Source organism: Microcebus murinus, chromosome 9, assembly GCF_040939455.1.
Source record: "Microcebus murinus isolate Inina chromosome 9, M.murinus_Inina_mat1.0, whole genome shotgun sequence".
Lineage (NCBI taxonomy): Eukaryota > Metazoa > Chordata > Mammalia > Primates > Cheirogaleidae > Microcebus > Microcebus murinus.
In genome coordinates this window covers 35,871,528-35,895,453 of record NC_134112.1, presented here as the reverse complement: position 1 = coordinate 35,895,453, position 23,926 = coordinate 35,871,528, and the positions used below count along the sequence as shown (strand labels likewise).

The window sequence follows — 23,926 nt, the reverse complement described above, 5'->3', positions numbered from 1 at the left end:
CAGCATAAGAAGGACAGATGAAGTTAGAAAAGTCCCTTGAAGGGGATATGGGCCCAGCAAGGTGATCAGAGAATGACACACTGTAGAGGGTGTGGGGTTGTGGAAGCCCAAGGAAGTAAGAAAAACAAATTCAAGAAACAGAAAGTGAATAAAAGTTAACTGCTGCAAAGCATTCAGAAAGATGGTACTATTGGACTTGTTAATTCAATGTCAAGGGTGACAACAGTCAGAGAAGTTTTAGGAAAGTGGTGTGGGAGTTAGAAAAGGGACAGCCGAAGCCAGTTTGCATTGGTTCAGTAAATTGGTGATCAAGTGGTGACACTTAAAAATAGTTGTTTTACCCCTAGAAATTACCTGGGAATAAAGATTTTTTTAAAATTGATATGTATTTTCCCTTTTATTCTTTCCCCAAATCTATATAGTTATTTTTTAGTATTCAATTTCATATTTTGTATTTTATTTTAAATTAAATATTATATTTTATCTTCCTCAGAAATGAGAAACTCTTGTCAATAATCAAAACCACTGTAAACTTTCTTGAGTGATTAAAAAATGTGGGTAAAAGTAACTCTCAAAAACGATATTTAATCTGAACATTTTAAAAGAATAGTTACATTGTGAAAAGAAAAGCAATTAAAAATATTCACCACTAGTTGTTTAATAAACAAGTATTTTTGAAAATTCATAAATAAAATTAAAATAGCAATTTTGTTACATCCACTAATTCAATAGTCTAGCTTGGGGCTTTCAGTTTTAGGGATAAAATCAAATTATGGTATTCATTATTGGAAGGATCTGTTTTGAAAAAAAAACCCTATTATTTTCCTACTGATACTTAAAGTATAAATTATTTATCATTCACTTGAGATTAGGTGAACTACTATTTATTTTTCTAAAAAAATTATTTACTAAAGAGTTTAATGTGACTGAGTTAATAAAACAGAGACACTATGTAATTGTAAGAAAATAGGTGGAATTATATTTGCAATGACATTTTATGAGTAAAATAAATTGCTCTGAGGCAAAATTATCAAGTATTTTAGCTTAATTATCTTTTTGTGATTGACAATTTACTTAAATAACATAAATCTTTCTTGAGATAAATAAACAATTTTGGAAGCCAATGTCCTACTAGACAGCATCTTCCAAAAAGATATGAAGTTTATTTTAAAGGAAGAATATTTTATACCAGTATAGCACTAATGTCATAAATTAGTTCTTGTCATAAAATGGGAAAAATATAATTCTTAACACTGTCTTCTGTCATGAGCATTATAGTCTTAATGTGATTACTATTATGATCCATAACTTTACAATTTCTTAAATGTAGAATCCAAATTCCTCACTTAGGAACCACATAACAATTATTGTCATTAGTATGATGACAAAATTATCTGTGGATCAATAGAATTCGATCAAAAAACAAATTTAAATCTAAGTAATAAAAGAGTGGTACCTTGTAAAAATTATATAATATTTATAATAAGAGGTAGCTAAAGTGGAAAAATCAAAGAAATTATTTTAAAGACAGATTTTAATTATGTTCAGAATCTAATTATATTGACCTCATGATCAGACAAAAAATTCTACCTCCATAATCAGTCTGAGAACATTACTCAATTTCTATGGCTAAGATATTGCCTATGTGTTTTCAGAAAATATATAGAAAAATGTGTAATGTAAGAAAGGGCTGATAACTGGAGAAATTCTGTTGCTAACTATTGCACTAACTTGAAATTTATGGTTATGAGAATTAAGTAGTCATATTTTTCTCACGCTGGCAGAATAAAAGGCTCTTAGTGACTGACGAAGGCTGAAGGATATTAAATCACAACCATGCAAATATCTATTTGATAGGGCATTTGGGTGGTAATATATATGGTGCAGTAAAAGTCCACTTGACTTTGTCAGCTTTCTTCCAGACTTACAGAAGATTTCCAGTGAGCATAAACCCAATTCCAATTTCAGAAGAACTAAAGTGGATAAGGTTTTCATTTTCATGTTGGCTTTCACTTTTTACACAGCATGTGATACTAATTTGTTTCTGGATATGTTCTACAAAAACTGAAGGACCTTTCCAGAAGCCTTTGCAATTTCTTACTGCCTTGCTTGTTTCTACTCACAGTGCTGACTTCTGTGTTGAAGAGTGTCCAAATTGGAACTTACTGGGATGATTAACAGCTGCTACAAAATCAATACACTATGTAGGGAAAACAGAATTGGGCTAAGATGGTCTTACATGAGCACTATTTTGTGGCTGAATATCTATTGATGTCAGCGAGCCAAATATAATTCATCTTGGTGGAAGCATTTCCATGGATATAATACATGGGCTTTTCAGACTCGGCCTCAGAGACCTAGGAGGTGGGGAAGATAATTCACATGTCTTAATTATGCATAATTATACATATTCTCAGTTGCAAAGATGATCACTGTTACACTTAGTAAGAAATGGGTTTGCTTAAATCTTTCACTATTTTAACATTTATTATGTTTGAAACACTAAGTCATACTATTATTGCTACTGCAATCTGTCTCAAAGTGAGTCTTAATTTTTTTTTTCTCCACAAATTAGATTGAAAGGCAATACAGATGTTTGTGAATTTTGGTTTATTATACCTTGATGCTATAATTACAGAATGGTAAGGTAGTTGCTAACATATGCCCTAAAAATCTATTACATCTATTTTTTGGAAGGCTAAATATGCTTTATAATAACTTAATATTATGGTAAAAACAGATAAATATGCTAACAGTTTAAAGGAAAATAAATAATTCTCTGAACCATTACTTATTTGTATCTCTTCTAGCCACATGCGAGGGAAGACAAATGTGTACTGTTTTACCTCCAATATGCTAGAATTCACAGTTCTTTTTGGCACCATGTTCATCTTTGTATCCCTATAATGCTATGTCAGCAATAGAGCAGACAATAAATATTTGTGTAATGAAGTAATAAATGAACTCCTTTGTAACTAAAATACTAATGAGTCTTAGTTACTAAATGCCCATGATAACTCAATATTTTGAATTTTTTATACTAATGTAACTACACCATCAGAAGAAAAATGTTTATTCAACAATGCCATTTATAAATCCCAGTAAATGATGCATAAAAGGTACATTTTGCTATTCTGTTTGACTGGATTATTTACGGAGCAAGAAAAAACATCATATTTAAAGGCATATTTAAAGGGATTTAATTTTTTTTTTTTTGGCCAGGAAGACACAATGCACGAAACAAAAAAGAAGCAGAACAGCAGCTACGGTTACGTCTACCCACTTAAAATGTGATCTAAGCAAATAAAACCACATCCAATCTCAAATCATTATTAAAACAATTCACCAAGAAGCCAGGCTATCGAGCAGGTTAAAAGCAAATATTTAAATGGGAATTTAAGCATCATGGTATGGGTTTACAAATATTTAAGTATCTTTGAATAATACTGTGAAATTTTAAAGATTACCCATGGTCCCACCACATTTTTAAATTACATCAATAAGCAAAAGTTTCATTTCTCTGTCTCCACACATGCCTTCTGGCATGTGGTGGTGGGACCATGGGTAATCTTTAAAATTTCACAGTGTAAACATTGTTAACATTTTGGTATATATATTTGTGGGCTCTTTTATATGTTCTCAGAGACAAAGCTACATAAAAACACTCATACTTGATCACCATTATCATTCCCAACATTTACTGAGCACTACTGTTACGTATTGTTGTAAAGAATTTAGAAGTCCCTAATTCATGTAATCTCCACAATTTCCTGAAGGTAGTTTCTTTACTGTCCCCTTTCACAAAAGAATAGAAAATAATGCTAATTTAAGAAACATTTGCTTTTGTCAATTAACATTATATTTTGGGTACCTCTTTTCTGATTATAGATACATCATTTTCAAATTGATAAACTTTCAGGTTCTTCTTAACTATATGACACTAAATATAATTGGTACAGTTTAGGCTTTTGTTCTTTTTTTCCTATGGAATAGATTTTTAGGAATGGGATTAATGGCTTAAAGGGTATTCACATTTTTTAATTTTAATAGGTAACATATTATTATTCAAAAGATTAATTTATCAGTCCATCACACAATATGAATGTGACCACTTTTCTTATATATTTATTTACATTAGATATGATTATATGATCAATCTTTGTAAATTTTAATAATTTGAAAGGCAAAATATGGTAACCCACTGCATAATTTTAAATTTCATTATTAATTAAAAACATTAGGAATCTTTTCATCTGGCTATTCATTATAATTATTTCTTAATTATTTTTTATAGTCTAAGTATATTTTTTGTTAGAGTTTTTAATTTAAAAATGTCATATTTGATTTTACTAACTTTCACCTTTCATAGTCATGTTGGAAATATTTTCTTTGACATTTGTGTTAATGCATTTTAAAATACATTTTTTAAAATGAAAGATTAAGAAAACATAACTGTAATTTCCTTTCCCTTTATGAATCCTAGTATTCTTGTTTGCCTCAGACAAGTTTCTCCTACTCCAAGATAATAACCATACACTTCTATATTTTCTTCTAAGTGTATTGTTTCCATTTATATTTTTAATCTATTTTATGTATATTTCATATGGATATAGTGTAGAAATATAAATTTATTTTCATTCAAATGAACAACCAATTTTGTCACCTACTTTATCGTGTACTTTATCCCTACCCAATGATCTGAAATTTCAACATGTAACAAATATTAAATTCCCCACATATCTGTAGTTTGTTTGTTTTAGTCTAACTTTCTATTCTATTCTATTCATCTATGTTCTGTCACCATATTTTAGTTACAGTAACTTGGTAGTATTTAGTACATGGCAAGGAAATTGGCCATTGCAGGACATTAATTATTTCAGAATATTATAAACGCATTTTTATCCAATTGCAAATTACAATTAATCAAAAACAACCACCAGTAATCCTATTAGAATTCTCAGTAGCAATGGGCTAAATGTGTAAATTAATTTGGGGAGACTTGATTTCTTAATAATATTAAATCTTCCCATGCAGAAATGAATTATTATTCAGGTCTTACTTTATAACTCTCCATAAGTTTTTTAGATTTTCTTATACTAGCTGGGATTTTTCTTATCAAATGTAAACCTTGGCATTTTATAGTTTTGCTCATATTGTTAACAAAATTTTATTGATCTTAACACAATAACAATATTACAAAGGAAGGTGATGGCTTTTTTATGTATCAATCTAGTATTTATCACCTTATTTTGCTATGTTAGTTTTATTTTTAGTTCATGCATATTTACTTTAAATGTAATCGTCACCTTCAAATCATAATAACTTTTTTCAATATTTATATGATGTTAAAAGTTTTTGCTATTAAAGTAGTATACTTTTTAAAATGTTCACTGGGAAAATGATAGAAGAATCCTTGTCTTCTTCCCCATTTTATTTGGAATACTTCCAGTATGCCCCAACAAATATGATAGTAACCATTAATTTCCAGAAAATATCTTCTATTTTTTCCAATTAGTTTTTAATTATAAAAAAGGCAACCCTGGTTTTTATTTAAATTAAATAATTGTATTAACATTGATCTCTTTTGACTTTCTGAAAAACAACCCTATTTTGTTAATAGATTTTTGTTCTTAGATATTCTATTTAAATTTATTTCCTAATTTTTTTGCTTGCAATTGTTGTGTTTATATTCATATGTGAATTTCCTTTGGGGGACTGTGTTTATGAGGAAATGATACTGAAGTTTGCTAGCTATGAAAATGTATTGGGGAAACTTTCTATTTTAATCTATATTCTTAAGTTTTTAAAAAATTAAGCATTTTTTTGTGTGTGTGCTATGAAGAGTAAATTGAATTGACACCAGTCTTAGTAGTTCTACTACATTTTTACTTTTTTCCCTTTGGTCATACACCAAAAGCAGTGGCTCTTAAAGTATGATACTGGATAAGCAACATTAGGATCCCTGGAAGCCTATTAGAAATGCAAATTCTTAGATCCCAGCTGAGACCTACTGAAAAAGAAAATCTGAGTGTGGGAACCAGAAATCTGCATTTTAACAAGCAAGGTCTTCACCTCATTTTGAGATATGCTTAAATTTGAGGACCCCTGGCTTTGATTTGCTACTTTTTCTTCTTCAGCAAATTTCAGTTATTTATATTTGGATGGAAAATATTTCATTCCTTCTATATGACAAAGTTTATTGCCATATAAACACAGATGATATACTCATAATTATTTAAATATTTCCATAGCTGTGGTTATATCTTCAAATTTATTACACTGTGTACCTCTTTCAGTTAAAAAAATATTTGTGCCAGAATTTTTGTATTCTATTTATTTTTTTGTAGGAGAGGAAGCTTTGGGTTTTATATATCATTATAATTGCGTTTTTTTTTCCCACTAGTTCTTTAATTTTCTTAATTACATCCCAACTCCTTTGTTTTATGGCTTTCTGTAGCTCTTCCTTAAAATGAATATTTGCTTATTTTATCCTCTTTAAAAAATAATAAAGTCGTTTTCCTTTGGAAAAGTTAAGGTGCTGGACACACAAACCAAGTCCTTGAAAAAATTTGGCCTAAACTTCTGGATGATGAGAGTCATGTCACCATCACCATCATCATTCTACCATCAGCCTGAACCAACTGCCAGATAATATGAGTGAGGCCAGCATAGCCTAACTAGATCCATATAATCTGCCACTAATGGCAAAACCATCCAGTTGACCAACAATCTTGTGAATATAAAATAGTTCATGTACCTAACCACTGAGATTTAGGATAATGACTTATAAAATAATAAATATGCTGATGCCTCCAAATTATCTCTAATTGAGACACTCCATACTTAAATATCCACTGTAGCATTGACATGTCCACTAATATGCATCTCAAACGTAGCATGTCTTTATATCCTCCACAAAACCTGATTCATATATAAACAACTCCATCTCAGTAAATGAGACTACCTAGTTGGTAAATACAAAACCTCAGGATTAGCCTTAATACTTCATTTCCTTTCATCCCTTAGACACTTTCAATTCTACTTTCAAAATATTTCTTAGGTCTTCCCAGTTCTTTCAATATTCATGCTCTCAGGGTACTCACCTGTTTGTTGTTTTACTAAAAAGTATTCTAAGCGGGTCTCTGCTTCCACTATTGAAAACCTTCATGTCATTCTGCATGTGGCAACCAAAATGTTTCTTTAATATATAATTTGGTTAATCAAACATTCTTATATAAGAATAGAAAATGTCTCCATTTATCTGATCTCCTTTCATGTCTTTGCAGAGTTTTAACAGTTTCTATATAAAAGGTTGTATGTATGCTTTTAATTCCTAGACATTCATATATTTGTTGCAATTGTTTTTGTAAATGCATTGGTTGCTACTAATATAATGAAATATTATTAAATATTTAGGTAGATTTTTTATATTTGGCAACTTTGCTACACACTCATATTAGTCATAATATATTATCAGTCGGGATATATATTTTCCCAATTGGAATATATGCACAAACATATATATTTTCTCATTATTTTTATTATTTTTTTTATTTTTCTCTTTTTCACTCTATATGCTTTATTTATAATTTTCTACAAGTTTTGTAAAATCAATTTTGCAATAGGTCTGATTAAATTTTTTCAAGATTTCAGCGACTACTTTTGCTAACATTCTGTATTTTTGAAGTTGTGTAATTTTTCCCCCATATTTTCTTATTCTATTACAGCTTTCCTTCTCAATTTTTGGAGATTTTTCCATTTCTCCTTTTTTAACATGTTGAGTGTCTTTTTTTTTTAATTTTTAATTTCAGCATTTTGTGGGGGTACAGACATTTAGGTTACATATATTGTCTTTGCCCTGCTTGAGTCAGAGCTTCAAGCATCTGATCCAGCAATCCAATTACTAGACATCTACCCAAAGGAAAAAAAGGCATTCTATAATAAAGACATCTGCACTAGGATGTTTATAGCAGCACAATTCACAACTGCAAACATGTGGAAACAACCCAAGTGTCCATCAATAAATGAGTAGATTAATAAAATGTGGTATAAGTGTACCATGGAGTAATACTCAGCCACAAAAAACAGTGATCTAGCACCTCTTATATTATCCTGGATAGATAGAGCTGGAGCCCATTCTAGTAAGTGAAGTACCACAAGAATAGAAAACCAAGCAAAACAAGCACCACATGTACTCACCATCAAATTGGTATTAACTGATCAACACTTATGTGCACATGTAGTAGTAACATTCATCAGGTGTCCCGCAGGTGGGATGGGGTAGGAAGGGATGGGTATACTCACACCTACTGGGGGCAGTGAGCACTGTCTGTGGATGAACATGTTGAGAAGTTTGTACTTAAATGCAGTTGACCTTAACAATACAGGAGTTAGAGGCTCTGACCCCTTGCACAGTGAAAAATTTGAGTATAACTTTTAACTCCCCCAAAACTTAACTGCTAATAGCCTACTGTTGACTGAAAGCCTTACAATTAATGTAAAGTCAATTAATATGTATGTTGTTTCTTGAATGCATTATATACCATATTCTTGCAATAAAGCAAGCCAGAACAAAGAAAATATTATTAAGAAAATCATAAAAGAGAAAATATATTTACTACATATATATGGAAGTGAATCATCATAAAAGTCTCCATATAATTGTCTTCAAGTTAAGTAGGCTGAGAAGGAAAAGAAAGAGGAGGGGTTGGTCTTGCTGTCTTAGGGGTGGCAGAAACCCAGTAGGTGGAGAAGGTGAAAGTGGAGGCAAGAGAGTTACACTTGGTATAACTTTTATTGAAAAAATCACATGTAAGTGGACCAGTGCAGTTGAAACTCATATGGTTCAAAAGTCAACTGTATTTCTGTTTCCTAATATCGGAGTTTCTCAAACTTAACATTATTGATATTTTGAGCTGTATAAATCTTTGTCATGTGTCTGAGGGGTTGTCTTAAGCACTGAGGCTAGTTAGCAGCATCCCTAAACTCCCTATTCACTAGTTACCAACAGCAACACTCCCTTTGTCGTGACACTCAAAGGTGTATCCAGATATTGTGAAATGCCCTCTGGGAGGAGGGGGAATTATCCTCTGTTGAGAACCATTGGAAACTGACTAAAGACATCTAAAAAAAATTGAGAAGTATTTACACAACAGAAACTACTGAACCTCAGATAACTTGTGATGTTTCAGCCTTGGGCTCCTTTCTTGGTATCCACATCCCTGGGTGCTATAGTTGTATCAGGGTGGAGCAGGCTAGGAAAGAAAGCAGCTTCACTGTCAGTGGAGCTGACTTGATTTGGAATGGAAGCCAGGAAATCTCCATGATCTAGAGAGTTGTCTAAAACAGTTGTGATTGCTGTGGCAAACAAACAGGGAAAGCCAGTGTCACAGCTGGCCTGAGTTTTTTTGAAATTGATTAGGGCAAACAATGAACCAGCAGACTAGCCAGAAATTTAACAGAACACCATGGGAATGAGACAGCCTTAGTGGCCTATGATAACAAGCTACATATTCTTGGCTCCTGAAAAGCTGTATGAATGTGCAAGGTTATATATACATGCTCAGAAGAGACAGAAGAAAGTCCTAGTTATCTACACATCCTTTATTAAATAAGATGCTTTGTACATGAGCAGAAGAGAGAACAGAAAGATGAAAATATATTAAAAGCTGAAGCTGCCTTACAATTGTCTGAACTTCGAGTGTTTCCCGATAAACACATGGATCCAGTGAAAAAGGGAAGAAGACTTACTGGCTCGAAGTATTTGAGCACAACTTCTGGCCAATCAGGCTTACACAGGGGTGATCTCTAGGAAATCAGTATTAAAATAAAACAAGAATAAAATAAAAATACTAAAGCAGTAGCATCTATACACCACAAGTGAGAAAGGCTCCACAGGCAAGTCACTAAACAAACAAGCATAGGAACAACAATAACTCCTGTAGGAGAATGAAAATACAGAGTTGTTAAAATATAGTGTGTTCAATTTCCAGTTTTCAACAAAAAAAGTAGGAGATCTGCAAAGGAATAGAAAAATATGACACACGTTTAAAAAAAAAAAACAACAAACAAACAAGGCCTCTAATGGGTCTTAGATGTCTAACTCTGATGCACCCCAGACATTGAACTTAGCAAAGACTTCAAATTAGCTATTAGAAACATGACAAAATAACTAAAAGAAACTATGTTTGAACAATAATATATCAATAATAACTCTTCAGGTAAAAGTATTAATTAAAGATACAGATAGTATAAAAAAAGGACCAAATGGAAATTTTGGAGTTAAGTATAGTAAGTAAACAAAAAAATCCCAAGAGACTTAAGAAGTTGGCATCGTCCATGATATGTAAAGACTAGAAACAACCCAAATGCCCATCAATTGGTGAAGGAATAAATAATATGTGACATATGTATACAAGAGAATTCTACTCAGCAATAAAAAGGAAAACAGTATTTATACAGTTTACAAGGGTAAACCTAAAATGTATTATGCTATGAAAGAATCCAAATGCTAAAGTCCATATACTGTAGGATTTTTTTTTAAAATAGGATATCCATAAAAAACAAATTTTAGGAGCAGAAAGCAGAGAAGTTGTTGCCTGGAACTGGGAATAAGAGCCAAGAGTGACTAAAAATATGCATGGAGGTTCTTGTTTGAGTGATAAAAATGTTGTCAAATTGGATTAATTTGTTTTCTTCTTTTTCTCTTTTTGGAGATGGGATCTTACTTTCTTACCTAAGCTGTAGGAGTACAGTGGAGTGAACATAGTTCACTGTAACCTCAAACTCCTGAGATCAACCTTCCAAGCAGTTGGGACTACAAGCATATACCGCCATTCCAGGCTAATTTTTTTAAAAAAATTTTTTGTATAGGTGGGGTGTCACTATTGTGACCAGGCTAGTCTTGAACTCCTGGGCACAAGTGATCCTTCCACCTAGGCCTAAGTGGTAGGATTACAATCCTGAGCCACTGTACCCAGAAAATGGATTAATTTATTAAAATCATTAAAAGCAAAACAAAATCAATTAGGTTGTATACAATTTTAACAACAATGAAGTTGGTAAAAATACTGTTTTTCATACCAATAAGAACAGGAGAGTTTCTATGGATCAAGATGTATTACATTTTTTTTGCAAATAATAATAATAACTATCATAGTATTAGCAACTATTAAATATGTAGCCTTTAATATGCACCATTCCAAGGTTCCTTATATGTATAGTCATATTATTTGTAACTCTATGAGAAAGGAAATAACCAGCAAGGTACAAATAAATAAATAGACATATTAAATAATTTGTTCAAAGACTTTTACCCAGGTAGTTTGACTCTTCAGTTCATGAACTCAACCAATGCTTTCTATTCTGTACTAGTCTTTAATGGTCTATTATTGTGGGTGTGTGCGTGTGTATGTGTGCGTGTGTATGTGTGTGTACATGTGCGTGCCTGTGTGTGAGAGAGATGTGACATCACAAAATTTGCATTGAGTGACATACATTAAATGGAATAGAATGCTATGATAATATATTTTAGACTTCATAATTGTCTAAATACATACATAACCACTGTTAACATTATTAATTTCTTAAGGATTAAAATATCAGCAACTCAACTAACAAATGAAACTTTACTTTCAGTATAAGATTCTAAAAGAAATAAAGAAAAAAGTCAGCCTTATAACTTAGTAATCACTTGAGAATAGTAGCAGCCTTTTATATAGACTTAGTGTAGATTTTTAGTAGGTTATAGTAATATAACATGGATCTCAAAGTAAGATAAAATTTGATGCAGTGTTTTCATATTTTCGATAATATGGAGCTTAGTGTTTACTCGAACACTTGAAAGTATCTTAAAACCATTGTAAGTTTCATTTTAGTAACAATATGTTCAAATTACAAAGAATATAGTTTCTTTCCTTTGCTTAACACATGAAAAATTTATCAATTGCTTATATTCTGACTTTAAATGAATTCATAAGCTTTATTATTACCTGTTGGAAGAGATGTTTTACTGACATAAAAATAAAATACATTATTTATAGTCAGTAAATTTTCACTGTAAGAGTTTTCATACTGTGATTACCCGGGATTGGTTAAAAAAAAAAAAAAGAAAATTTAGTGGAAAATCTTACCACGCCAATGGAAAAGTAATTATTGATGATACTGTAAGGCACTGGGTCTCCTTTCTCATCTTTGTCATTAGGTATGACTTCAAACTTCCACCTGTCCAACATTATTTCTGTGCTGTTTTCAATATCTTTTAAGATTTTCATCAGATTCTCACCTTCATAACCTAATGGGGAAAAAAAATTACGTTGAGAAAATAGATCTAGCCAAATAACAAAAGCTGTATTTACATATGTTTGAGGGTGTTTATGCATATATATTACTCTAAAGGTAAATAATGCATTTAAAGCAAATTCTAACACCAAATCAAGAATTAACTATAATCTTAGTATATACTAAGATTTAATTCCTAGCTTTAATTTTTAATATATATTGTATTTCTCTCTTGAGGTGCAAATTCTCAGTATATCCAACCGCCAATGAACATTTCTACTGCATACCCTCATAAAACTTTACATCAGTCTATTCAAAAGGGAATTAATTATCTGCTTGCATATCTCCCTCCTGTGCATCCTATCTCAGAAAGTCACCACCCTACACTCAGTTAAAGTCAAAACCTGCATGCTTTTTATTTTTGCTTTATCCTCATTCTTTCCCCTCTAGTGATAGAGAACAAGTTTCAGTTTAAGTAAAAGGTGTTACACTTTTTAAATTTGTTGCATTTCATTTTTTATTCTATCTACTCTTAGTGCCTCTTTTCCCTTTGGTTGTCTTGCATCTGTTTCCTCAGCATGGTTTTAAATTTGCTAACATAAACACTTCTTTTTGCAAGCCATCCTTTTAAAATAATGGACCAGATGCCCCTCCTATGCAGTCCCATGGTATGTAGTTCTCAAAACTAGCTTTGTCTTTGAACTAGTACACTGCATTGTAGTTGCTTGTGTTTTTTTCACTACTGGTTCCTCTTACCAAGTCTTCCCTAGGGTAAATGCTCAAGAAATCCATTTTTTAACGAATCAACTATAGCTGGTCAACATGTCCTGAAAAGAAAGTTATTGCTAATATTACATTTACTCTTTAATATATGTATAGGTATATAACATCATAGTTATGACTGCAGCCTAACCTTGGCTATGTTACTGTTTTTGTTTTTTAACCTCCCTCAACATTAGTTTCCTTACCCGTAAAACCTTAGATTTTTTTGTGAGTATTGAGTGAAATGATGCATGAAAGCTCTTAGTACGTGAGGCCTAAAACATAGATAATAGAAAGTTCTTAACAATATAATACTACTATCATAACATAGGTATTTGAAATATCGTACTAAGTCAAATAGTAGCTCACTTCAAACAGATACACACACACATACAAGCATGCACATAACTAAAATGATACTTTGAGTTAGAACAATATTTTCAGAGCTGTTTTCTTTTTTCTGTATGTCCAACTTTTGGCTTGTAACTTAATAATTTATTTGTTGAACAAGGAAATGCCAGAGGCTATGAGTCCTCATTAGAGGTGTTAGCATACATATCATCAGATAAACTCACTGGGTTAAAAGAAAAAGAATGGGCACTCTCATATGCCAACATTCCCTAAGTAAGAATAAATTACATTAAAGGTATATTTTTTCAATTAACTATTAGAAGGTAAAGGCCACCAGAAACTAAAAATACCCTTTTTTGGAGGCCATCCTGACTTCTTACCTTATATAGGTTTACAAAGTAATTATGTGCTACTTAATACATACAACAAAAAGTACAATAAAATGATTGTATCAATATAAATACTGAAAGTATCAAATATTTTAAAGTATATGTATTTTATAGCATAATTTATTTTTAATTTGAATATTAATAATATATCTATAAATCTGCTAAGTGGTAAAACACTGACTAGTTTAAACTGCATAATTCATAATATTTATTATTATACTTTTTATAATTCTGATGTTTCCTAATAGTTCTACCTCATTGTTAATGTTTAATTTCTTCCTATTTTTTATTTCTTTTAAGAACTGTTAATAGCCCCCCAAATAAATTTTATTAATATATATTTTCCCTACTGAATTAAATAAAATAAATATATTCATTCACCTATTTTCCAAATTCTTCTTTTGTTTCAGAATAAGCATGATGGTTTTCAGACATAAATGAATATAATATAGTATGGAAGTGTGTGTGTGTGTGTGTGTGTGTGTGTGTGTGTACACACATACATACAAGGGCTGTTCAGAAAGTATCCAGTCATGTTATATGAAAAATATATTAGCAATGGCTGGATACATTCTAGACAAAACTGGTATAAACTTACTCAGCAGAAATATGAGTAAATTATAATGCTTTAAATCAAATGTTGAGTTTATTTTCAGCCATGTCTCATATTAATATCAGCACTGTTCAACATAACACTAGAAAAATGTAGGAACAGCGATTAACCAAGAGAGAACATCATAGAAATGAATTCATTGAAATTTAATTACCATAGCCAGATTGTGGTAGGGTCACTCAGCTTAAAATCTTTACCATTGGATATGTTTTCAGGGATTTTTATGGCTAAATATGAGAAAGGCTGATTTTAATCAGTCTTCCAGCCAAATAAAAATGAAAAGAGTCAAAAAATAAATCTATTTTGAGAATTAGAACATCTGCAGTTCAGAAGTAATTCACACTGATGAACTTCAAACTGTAATCCCCCATTTAACAAATATCTATGCCCTATTTCTTTGTATTTATCTGTGTACAAGTGTGTTAAATAATGATACATAACTATTAATAGTATTCCTGAACTCAAGAGGATCATATTTTTAAAAAAAGACAAATCAAATCCACTAAATATTTAAGCAAAAGCTTATTTACACAAAAGAATGATGCTACTTTATTTTCATTATTTTAATTTAAAGCCTATAATCACTCAGGCAAAGAAACAAAATGAAAACATAATTAATATTTTTCTTAAATAATATATTATCATAATAACTGAATGTATTTAAAAAGTCACAGAAATTTATACAAATGAAAATCACATGAAGAAAAGCAAGCACAAGTATATGTAAGAGTGTGCTTTATTTAAAACTCTGTCATTTAACTCCTTACCCTACACAAACAAAATTTTGCTTGCAATATTCTTCAAATTTTTGTTAGAGAGACTAATTACTGCCAGAAATTATAAACAGAATGATAATTAAGCATTTTTCTAATGCCCTAGGACTTCCTACATTCTTACAGTGCTACTTTTTCCAAAATATATTCTCTTTCTTTTTCCAATATATTCTTTTTCCAAAATATATTCTCCAAAAAAGAGGCTTCAAGTCTCTTCAAGTAAAAAAAGAGGCTTCAAGTCGATATATTTTCCTGCTCTAAGAGAAGCAAGTGATTATTGGTTGAATAAAGTACTTTCTTTTACAAACATTACACATAGTAATAACTATTATGACTACATAAATACTCAGCACAAACACTATACAAAGCAATTTAATATTTTGGCACAAGAACCTACAAGGTAGGCACCATTATTTTCCTCAAATTCTGATAAGGAATCTAAACAGCACAGTTGTTAACCAACTTCCTCAAAGTTATACACCTTGCAAGAAATAATCCTACTCTAAAGCATGTTTCTCTATTAATACGCTCTAACAAACGGCTTCTCTATTTCCCTGATTGCTTAACTTGGGCATCTTGACACCTTGCTTTCCCCAAATCTCATATCCAATCCACTGGCAAGGCTGATTGGCCTAAACCCCAAAATGTATCTCTCGCATGTCTACTTGCCTCATTTTCATCACTAAAACCCCAGCCCAGTCATTTTATTGTCTAATTAGGACAACTACTATAGATGTCCTCATTTGGAAAACTATAGTTCTCCATGTTTTCACATTTTCTGCCCAGTTTATTTTCCTCCCTCAATTAATCTATTTTTGAAAACATGTCATTGGGTCACTCTGCTTCTGAAACTCTTTCAAACCTTCGCTTTGCACTTCAAAATCAACCAAATAAAATTCTACCATGATAAAAATGTCCCTGAATTGTCTGGCTCCCCATTATTTTTCCAGACTCACAGTACTCACCATCTCTAACTGCCTGTCACTCCACTGTGGCTTTGGCAATCTCACCAGCCTGCCTTCCTTCAGTCCTTGTGAAACAGTATGCTTTTTCTCCTTGCTTCTCATATTTTAGGTCCAGCCCACGTTACCTTCTCAGAGAGGCCTTCTTGACCACCTCACTAAATAGTTCCTCTTTAGTATTCATTTTTCTGTATCCCTGGTCTCATTTTATAATTTTATATTGTACTATTTGTTGATTTCTTGTCTATGTACTAAATGAAACTGTAATTTCCAAAACGGTGGGTGACAGATTTATTTCCTTACTCTCTATTTAGCACCTAGAACAATGCCAACATATACTGACTTTCACAGAGAATTCATCACTAATTAATAATGTACATATGCTAGAGTCCTTGCCTTTGTCTATGGACAGTATCTTTTATGTGGTTTTGCAAGAATAATTAGTATATGCCAAAAATAAACTTCTTGATCATATTTGAGATGCTAGCCATTTGCTAATTTAGAGGCAAAAAATATAATTATTCATTTTCACGTATAAAATATATGTTCCAGAAGAGTATAGCAAGAGGGGATATGTATTTCTCTTCTTTTTAATCAAGGCACATGTATGAACACTGGCAAATATAAGCATCTTATAAACAATGATTATATCTTTATTTCTTTAGATTCCATGAGATTTACTCAACCCACGAAAGTGTTCTTATTAAAGTATATCCTTACTGATCATCCTGAATAGATTATATACTGAGGTTTTGACTTAGTCTCAATATTGTTTGCCCAACATGTACACAGCTTAGAGCTAGTTGGCCCGATATTTATGGAATTGTTCTCCAACTTTGTTGTAAATCAGAGATATTTAGGTAGTTTGCTTAAAGAAAATCATCTGCTCAGGTACAACCCCCAGAGATTTCCATTCAGCATATTTTGGGTGGGGTCAGGCCACTATATTTTTAACAAGCTCCCCAAGGGCTCTGATTCACACTAAGTAGACACTTTTCAAACTTCTCTAAGTGAGTTTAGATGCTAAAAATATTTAGCACTCAATTTGTGCTTTTTTACCAAAATTTGTGTTGTTCAGTGACCTTCAGATAAGTATAGCCTATTATAGCCTATTAATGATTCTTAAAAATATTTTAAGTACTCATCTTGAAATATTCTCCCTTTACTTGCACTGATGCATCTACATTATAACATTTTCAGTTTCTTGAATATGTCAAGCATCTTGCCACCTCTGGTCCTTTGAACTTGATGTTCTCTCTGCCTCTACCTATGAACTTCACAACTAGTTTTCCATGGCTGTGTCATTATCCAGCCATTAGGTTTCTTCTCAATGTCAGGTCCTCAGTGAGGCCTTTCCTTAAACTGGTTATCTGTTTGTTTGTGAGTAGAGAGTCTCACAGTTTGCATATGGCTTTACATGCTACTAGAATTTAAGGTGCCTTTCTATTCTCACTTTTGAATGCTAAGTGCAAAACACACTGGGTAGCATGGAGTGGGTCTCAAAAATTAAGTATTTCATTTTTTTTCTGTTTGTGATTTTACCACACAGCTCATAAATTAAAAATCTGAACATTACCTTAGAGTTCATCTATGTTAACCTCATTTTCTAAGCAAGAAAGCCAAAACCATAGAGGGTTGGAAACTTGTCATTCCCAAGTTCAAATCTATAATTAGTATCAGATTAAAGCCCAACACCTGCAGTCTCTTTGTCCACTATTTGACTATATAGTTCAAAATTATATATATGATATCAATTATATTTGCTAAAATCATATGGTAGTTTTCACCCAGTAAATAAATACAGGGCTGTGTTTTGGGGAAGGGTGTTGTGTACTGTATTTCTGCTTTTGTTGTTGCAGTAGTTTTACCTCCTCCCCATCGCAGGCATCTTGCTAGATCATTGCCGGTCCCAAGAGGCAGAATTGCGACTGGAGGATGCTTGGCTACATTGGCCTTTTCTGCAGAATCAAAAAATTAAAATAAAATAAAATTTTGAACTCATAACACTAAATAAGAAGACATCCTGACATTAAATGAAGGAATTCTACTAGGTACTTATAAACAGAACAAAATTTATTTTACATACAGTTATGAATTATGGTTAATTTGTATGCATTTGAAGCAACTGATAAAACCCAAATACTATATTATTCACAAAGTGACAGGGATTTTCAAATTGATGCAAGAGGAAAACTTTCTAAATATAACTCAGATAAAGATTGTGGTATGTTTTAGTTATGTCCATTACAATCCTCAAGGATGCAGGTATATATGCAGTATAGGAACACACTTACAGAGATGTGAGTAGGTTGGATGGGTAGGTTCCTACATAAAGTCCTTTCGCAACATCAACTCTAGGTATATTTTACTTGAAGGAATGAAATATTTGAAAACAGTTGAATCTAAAAGTGAATAAATTGCTAACAATGTCCTTGAATTGCTACCACCTATGGTGCTGCTTTGTGTCAGAGCAAATGGAACACAACGTTAACAGCTGGATTACACCGAGATCAGCAGGTTTTCTATGAGATTAATCTTTACATCACATAGTGCTTTGGGTTCAGAGCAGTAAAGATCTCTGCCACTGACATTCCATATGCTTTTGTTTGAATCATCATATGCCTTGAATTAATCTCACAAACATATATCACTTTCTTTTCTTGAATTATTGGTCTCCCTCCTCAGCCACTCAAAGTCAATGTGTGTATGTGTGTAAGGATTGAGGGGCTAGATAATGTAGTGATATGCACAATTAAATAGCCAACATTTAGATTTTGAAAGCTAAAACAATCTAAAAATTCCTACTATTTTTGCTTTAAAGTCCTCAGACATTTTTCAACTAACTCATTGACTTCTGCAATTTTTGAATTCTGGTTTTCTTCTTAGAGCATGTAAATAGTGTTTACATCATTATTGGAAAGCCAAGATCAGAATATTCACTATTTCATCTGTATTTAATATTAGTAGATTAAACTTAGATGCTTTAAAAGTGTGGCTTACAACATATATTCATTTTTAATTTAAATATTTTTCAGTGTATGAAAATGTAGAATAATCTCATCTGCATTAACAAAACAGAAGTTTGTTTCAATGTATATGCAAAGAGCAAAACTTATTTTGATTCAATTTCTTTTGTGAAAGGGCTTGTTTTTAACAAAAAATTTGTCAATACAGTAACTGAAATGAGATCTAAAAAAGTAAATGCTTGTTTTGGATTTATCTCCTCATAAAGGCCAATTCATGATCTGTTTTTCTCTAGTGCTGGATACTTATCTTTTATCCTTATTCATGTATCTGTTTTGTTTGCTTATAAAAATCAAGCTCTTTAAATTTAACTAGAGAGGCAATATAGAATAAGATTAAAGTGTGAGTTCTAATCCAAACACTGTTAGTTCACAGTAAGAAGACTTTGTTCTAGTTATTTACCATCTCCAAGCCTTACATTTCCTATCTTTATACCTGGATTATTAACACTATCTATTTCATAGAGTTGCAAGGAATAAACATGATAATTTAAGCAAAAATCTTAGCACAAGATTATCAAATATAATGCGATAAACAAAAATTAGCAATGATGATGGTGCTGATTGATGATGATATGAACGCACACAGCGGGTAATGTTTTGAGGCTGGCTCCATGTTTAAATAAAGCAAGAACATGTATTTGGCACAGATTTTATCATAAATGCTAAGACCCCTTTGGCTCCCTGCCTGGGGCAAATGCCAGATATCCTAGAGCCTAATTTGAAGATGACTCTGAAGATTTAGTGAATACTATGAGAAATAGATTAAATAGAATTTCTGGACTTTTAAACTATTATGTCTATTAAAATTTTAAACTCTAGGGCCTAGGCATGGTGGCTCATGCCTGTAATCCTAGCACTCTGGGAGACTGAGGTGGGAGGAACACTGGAGCTCAGGAGTTTGAGACCCAGCCTGAGCAAGAGCAAGACCTTGTCTCTGCTAAAAAAAATAAAGAAGTTAGCTGGACAACTAAAAACATATAGAAAAAATTAGCTGGGCATGGTGGCGCATGCCTGTAGTCCCAGCTACTCAAGAGGCTGAGGCAGAAGGATTGCTTAAGCCCAGGAGTTTTAGGTTGCTGTGAGCTAGGCTGATGCCACAGCACTCTAGTCAGGGCAACAGAGTGAGACCCTGTCTAAAAAAAAAAAAAATTTTGAACTCTAGAAGAATAAATAAAACCAGTAAATAGTATGCACCTGCCAGATGTCCAACTACATTGCTGCTTCTAAAAGTATTGATGCTAGTAATAAATATATAGATATATAGTACAGATAAAACACAATTTATTGTAATCACTCTCACCCCAGCCACATTAAACATGTGTTTGCATTACCTATGCAATCCAAAACCCAGCCCACGGTTCCATCTCCACCACAAGCTAACACTCTGAAGTCAGGAACATCTCGGAAAAAGTTTAACCTGAAAAATAAGCATGTGATGGCACATGATTAATATTTTAAAATGAAACATTTTTAGTTTTGTCTCCTTAGCATTTTATCAAATAAAATACATTTTTATTTTATGAAAACTGTAATATATCTCAATTATATTTTATAGATCATCTAAGTATATTTTATAATTATATATTCCAGAGTCTATAATTTAAAAATATTTTGTAATTTTCTATTCTAGATTCTATAATATATATTTTAATTTTTATTTATAAACTGTGAAATTTAAAAAAGTAAATACATTAAAATAAGTTTCATTAAGATATTCTCCCAGATATGATCTTAAGTTCACATAATCCAGATTGAACCATACTACATTATTTCATTTAAGAAGTGTTGTCAATCAAAAATTATCCTTTGAATAATCATACAACTGTTCCTATTGCATCAGTAAATATGTCTTTGACAATATTTTGTTTTATCTATTACTGGGATAAATTGCTCAGGCTGTGACTGGGGTTCTAGGCAACTGTTTCTGTCTTTTCTTTTGACTTAGAGTCTGCAAATAGAAGTCAGGCTTCACCTTGTATTTTGACCTGGTTGACAGTGTTTTCCACCCAGGAACACTCAAGCCTAATTGCTGGGTCAGCTGTCATAAATACCCACTGCTTCTGCTGATACTGCATGCAGCGTGCTTATTAATGCAACCTACCTTGGGAAAAGTCACACAGGCACATAATGCAGCCAGCTATGTCATACATGCCTATTTTATTGCAATAAAAGAATTGAAACAGGACAGAAACTTTGGAATGTGCCTCTACCCTTACCCCAGAGATAACCACTGGTAATAATATAATATGCAACCATCCAAGTAATTTTTCTATACATTTGTAAATATGAATGGGCATGTGCAAATCTTTATTACATATATTTTTAACACGCATAAGATTGTGCTATACAAAATGTTCAATTTGTACGCTTTTACTTAAAATATGTCTAAGAGATCTTTCTGTATCAACACATAACAGAGTTATGTGTTGCATCCTGTCAGACCATGATTTTTAAGTGACGCATCATGATTTATAATAAATGCATGTACTATTATACGAGTTTAAATAAATGATTTCGTTTCATGGACTTTATTTCTGGTGTTTCACTATTAGAAAAAAAGTATATAGTTAACATTATTTGGGTATATTTATGTAAACATGTGCAATGTAAACATCCCTCTGAGTCACTCCCACTGTAATCCCAAAACGCTACATATAAACAACTTTATAATATTTTTTTCAATAATGAGTGAAAAACAACTTCTTCTTATTTTTGTAAAATCACACTTCCCTGTTTACTAGTGGGTTGAGCATATTTTTGTAGGTTTCCTGGAGAGATGTGACTTCTTCTGTAAACAATATCCTAAAGCCCTGCCCCTCTTTTCTATTGAGTTGTCTTTTAATATTCTCTTAAAAAGTCTTTGCATATTACCTGTGATATTTACATTTATATTTGTATCACTTAAAAAGAGTTTCATCAAAGTGACAACAGAAGTGTGTAAATGTAAAAGAAAATGTATAAAAATTATTAAAACCCACCCTCTGAAATAATAGTCATGGATATTTAAAACATGAAACTTTCATGCATTTCATTATTATAATGTAGATATTTACCATTTGTTAGACATGTTGAAAATATTTTCTTCCAGTCTATTATCAGTTGGTTTGCTCACATTATGTGTAATATAATATTCACCAATGTACCAATTGTCCATTCCGAGAAGAACATTTCCAATAACTTACATGTACCTCTATACTCTTTCCTTATAGCACTGCTCTTCCTAATTAACAAAGGAGAGCATTGTTATGAATATTGTGTTATTATGTATATACTATAAGCAACATATGACTTTCTGCTTTTTCCACTTAGCATTCATTGTTACTAAGATTCATCCATGTTGCAGATGAAGTTTTTTCCATGTATAACAGAATATATTTGTATTTCTATTACTGTGTTAAATACCACTTATGTGACTATACCTTTCTAAATCTGTATCAGTGGACATTTGAACTGGTTTGTTTTATGTTCTTATAAAAATGAATTATTGTACAGGCATACTTCATTTTATTGCACTTCATTTTATTGAGTTTAGTAGATATTGCATTTTTACATATTGAAGGTTTCTGGCAACCCTGCTTCGAGCAAGTGTATCAGTGTCATTTTCCCAACAGCATGTGTTCACTTCATGTCTTTGTGTCACATTTTAGAAAATCTCATAATATTTCAAGATTTTTCATTACATATTATATCTGTTTTGGTGATCTACCATCAGTAATCGTTGATGTTACTATTGTAATAGTTTTGAAGTACCACAAACCACAGCCATATAAGAGAGATAACTTAATAGATAATGCTGTGTGCATTCTGACTGCTCCACCAACCAGATATTCCCCTGTCTCCTTCCCGATTCTCAGGGCTCCCTATTCCCTAAGACACAAAATTTTTGAAATAAGGCAAACTAATAACCCTACAATGGCCTCTAAGTATTCAAGTGAAGGGAAGAGTCTCATGTCTCTCACTTTCAATCAAAAGCTAGAAATGATCAACCTTTACTAAACAAGGCATGTCAAAAGTCAAGATAGGCCAAAAGGTAGGCCTCTCGAGTCAAACAGCCAAGTTGTGAATGCAAAGGAAAAGTTTTTGAAGGAAATGAAAAGCACTACTCCAATGAATGCACAAATGCTAAGAAGGTGAAACATCTTTATTGCTGATAAGGAGAACATATTAGGGGTCTGGATGGAAGATCAAACCAGCCACAACATTCCCTCAAGCCAAAGTCTAAAGCAGGATCCTAACTCTATTCAATTCTATGAAGTCTGAGAGAGGTGAAGAAGCTGCAGAAAAAACTTTGAAGCTAGCAGAGGTTGGTTCATGAGAGTTAAAGAAAGAAGCCATCTCCAGTACATAGAAATGCAAGATGAGGCAGTAAGTGCTGATGTAGAAGATACAGCTAATTATCCAGAAGCTAGCTAAGATCATTGATGAAGGTAGGTTACATTAAACAAGAGATTTTCAATGTAGATGAAATAGCCTTCTATTGGAAGAAGACGCCAGCTAGACTTTGATAGTAGAGAGAAGTCAGTGCCTGGATTCAAAGCTTCAAAGAACAGGCTTGATTCTCTTGTTAGAGGCTAATGTAGCTGGCGACTTTAAGTTGAAGTCAATGCTTATTTAGCAGTTTGAAAAGCTTAGGGACCTTAAGAATTATGGTCTGTCCATGCTCTATAAATAAACCAACAAAGCCTGAATGATGACTCATCTGTTTATAGCATGGTTTACTGAATACCTTAAGGCCACTGTTGAGACCTACTGCTCAGTAAAAATGACCTTT

General features: G+C 32.1%; 1 protein-coding gene across 5 annotated transcripts in view; it reads right to left on the bottom strand.

Moving 5' to 3' along the window:
* The window catches only part of DGKB (diacylglycerol kinase beta), a 660,304-nt gene that overhangs the window by 361,776 nt on the left and 274,602 nt on the right, over positions 1-23,926 (bottom strand). For all 5 annotated transcript variants that reach the window (XM_012741949.3, XM_012741953.3, XM_012741952.3 and 2 more), the window contains 3 exons: positions 20,487-20,572; positions 17,998-18,087; positions 12,132-12,292 (listed from right to left, as the gene is read on the bottom strand). In XM_012741949.3, the coding sequence (XP_012597403.1) occupies positions 12,132-12,292; positions 17,998-18,087; positions 20,487-20,572 (337 nt within the window). The remainder of the gene's footprint in view (positions 1-12,131; positions 12,293-17,997; positions 18,088-20,486; positions 20,573-23,926) is intronic.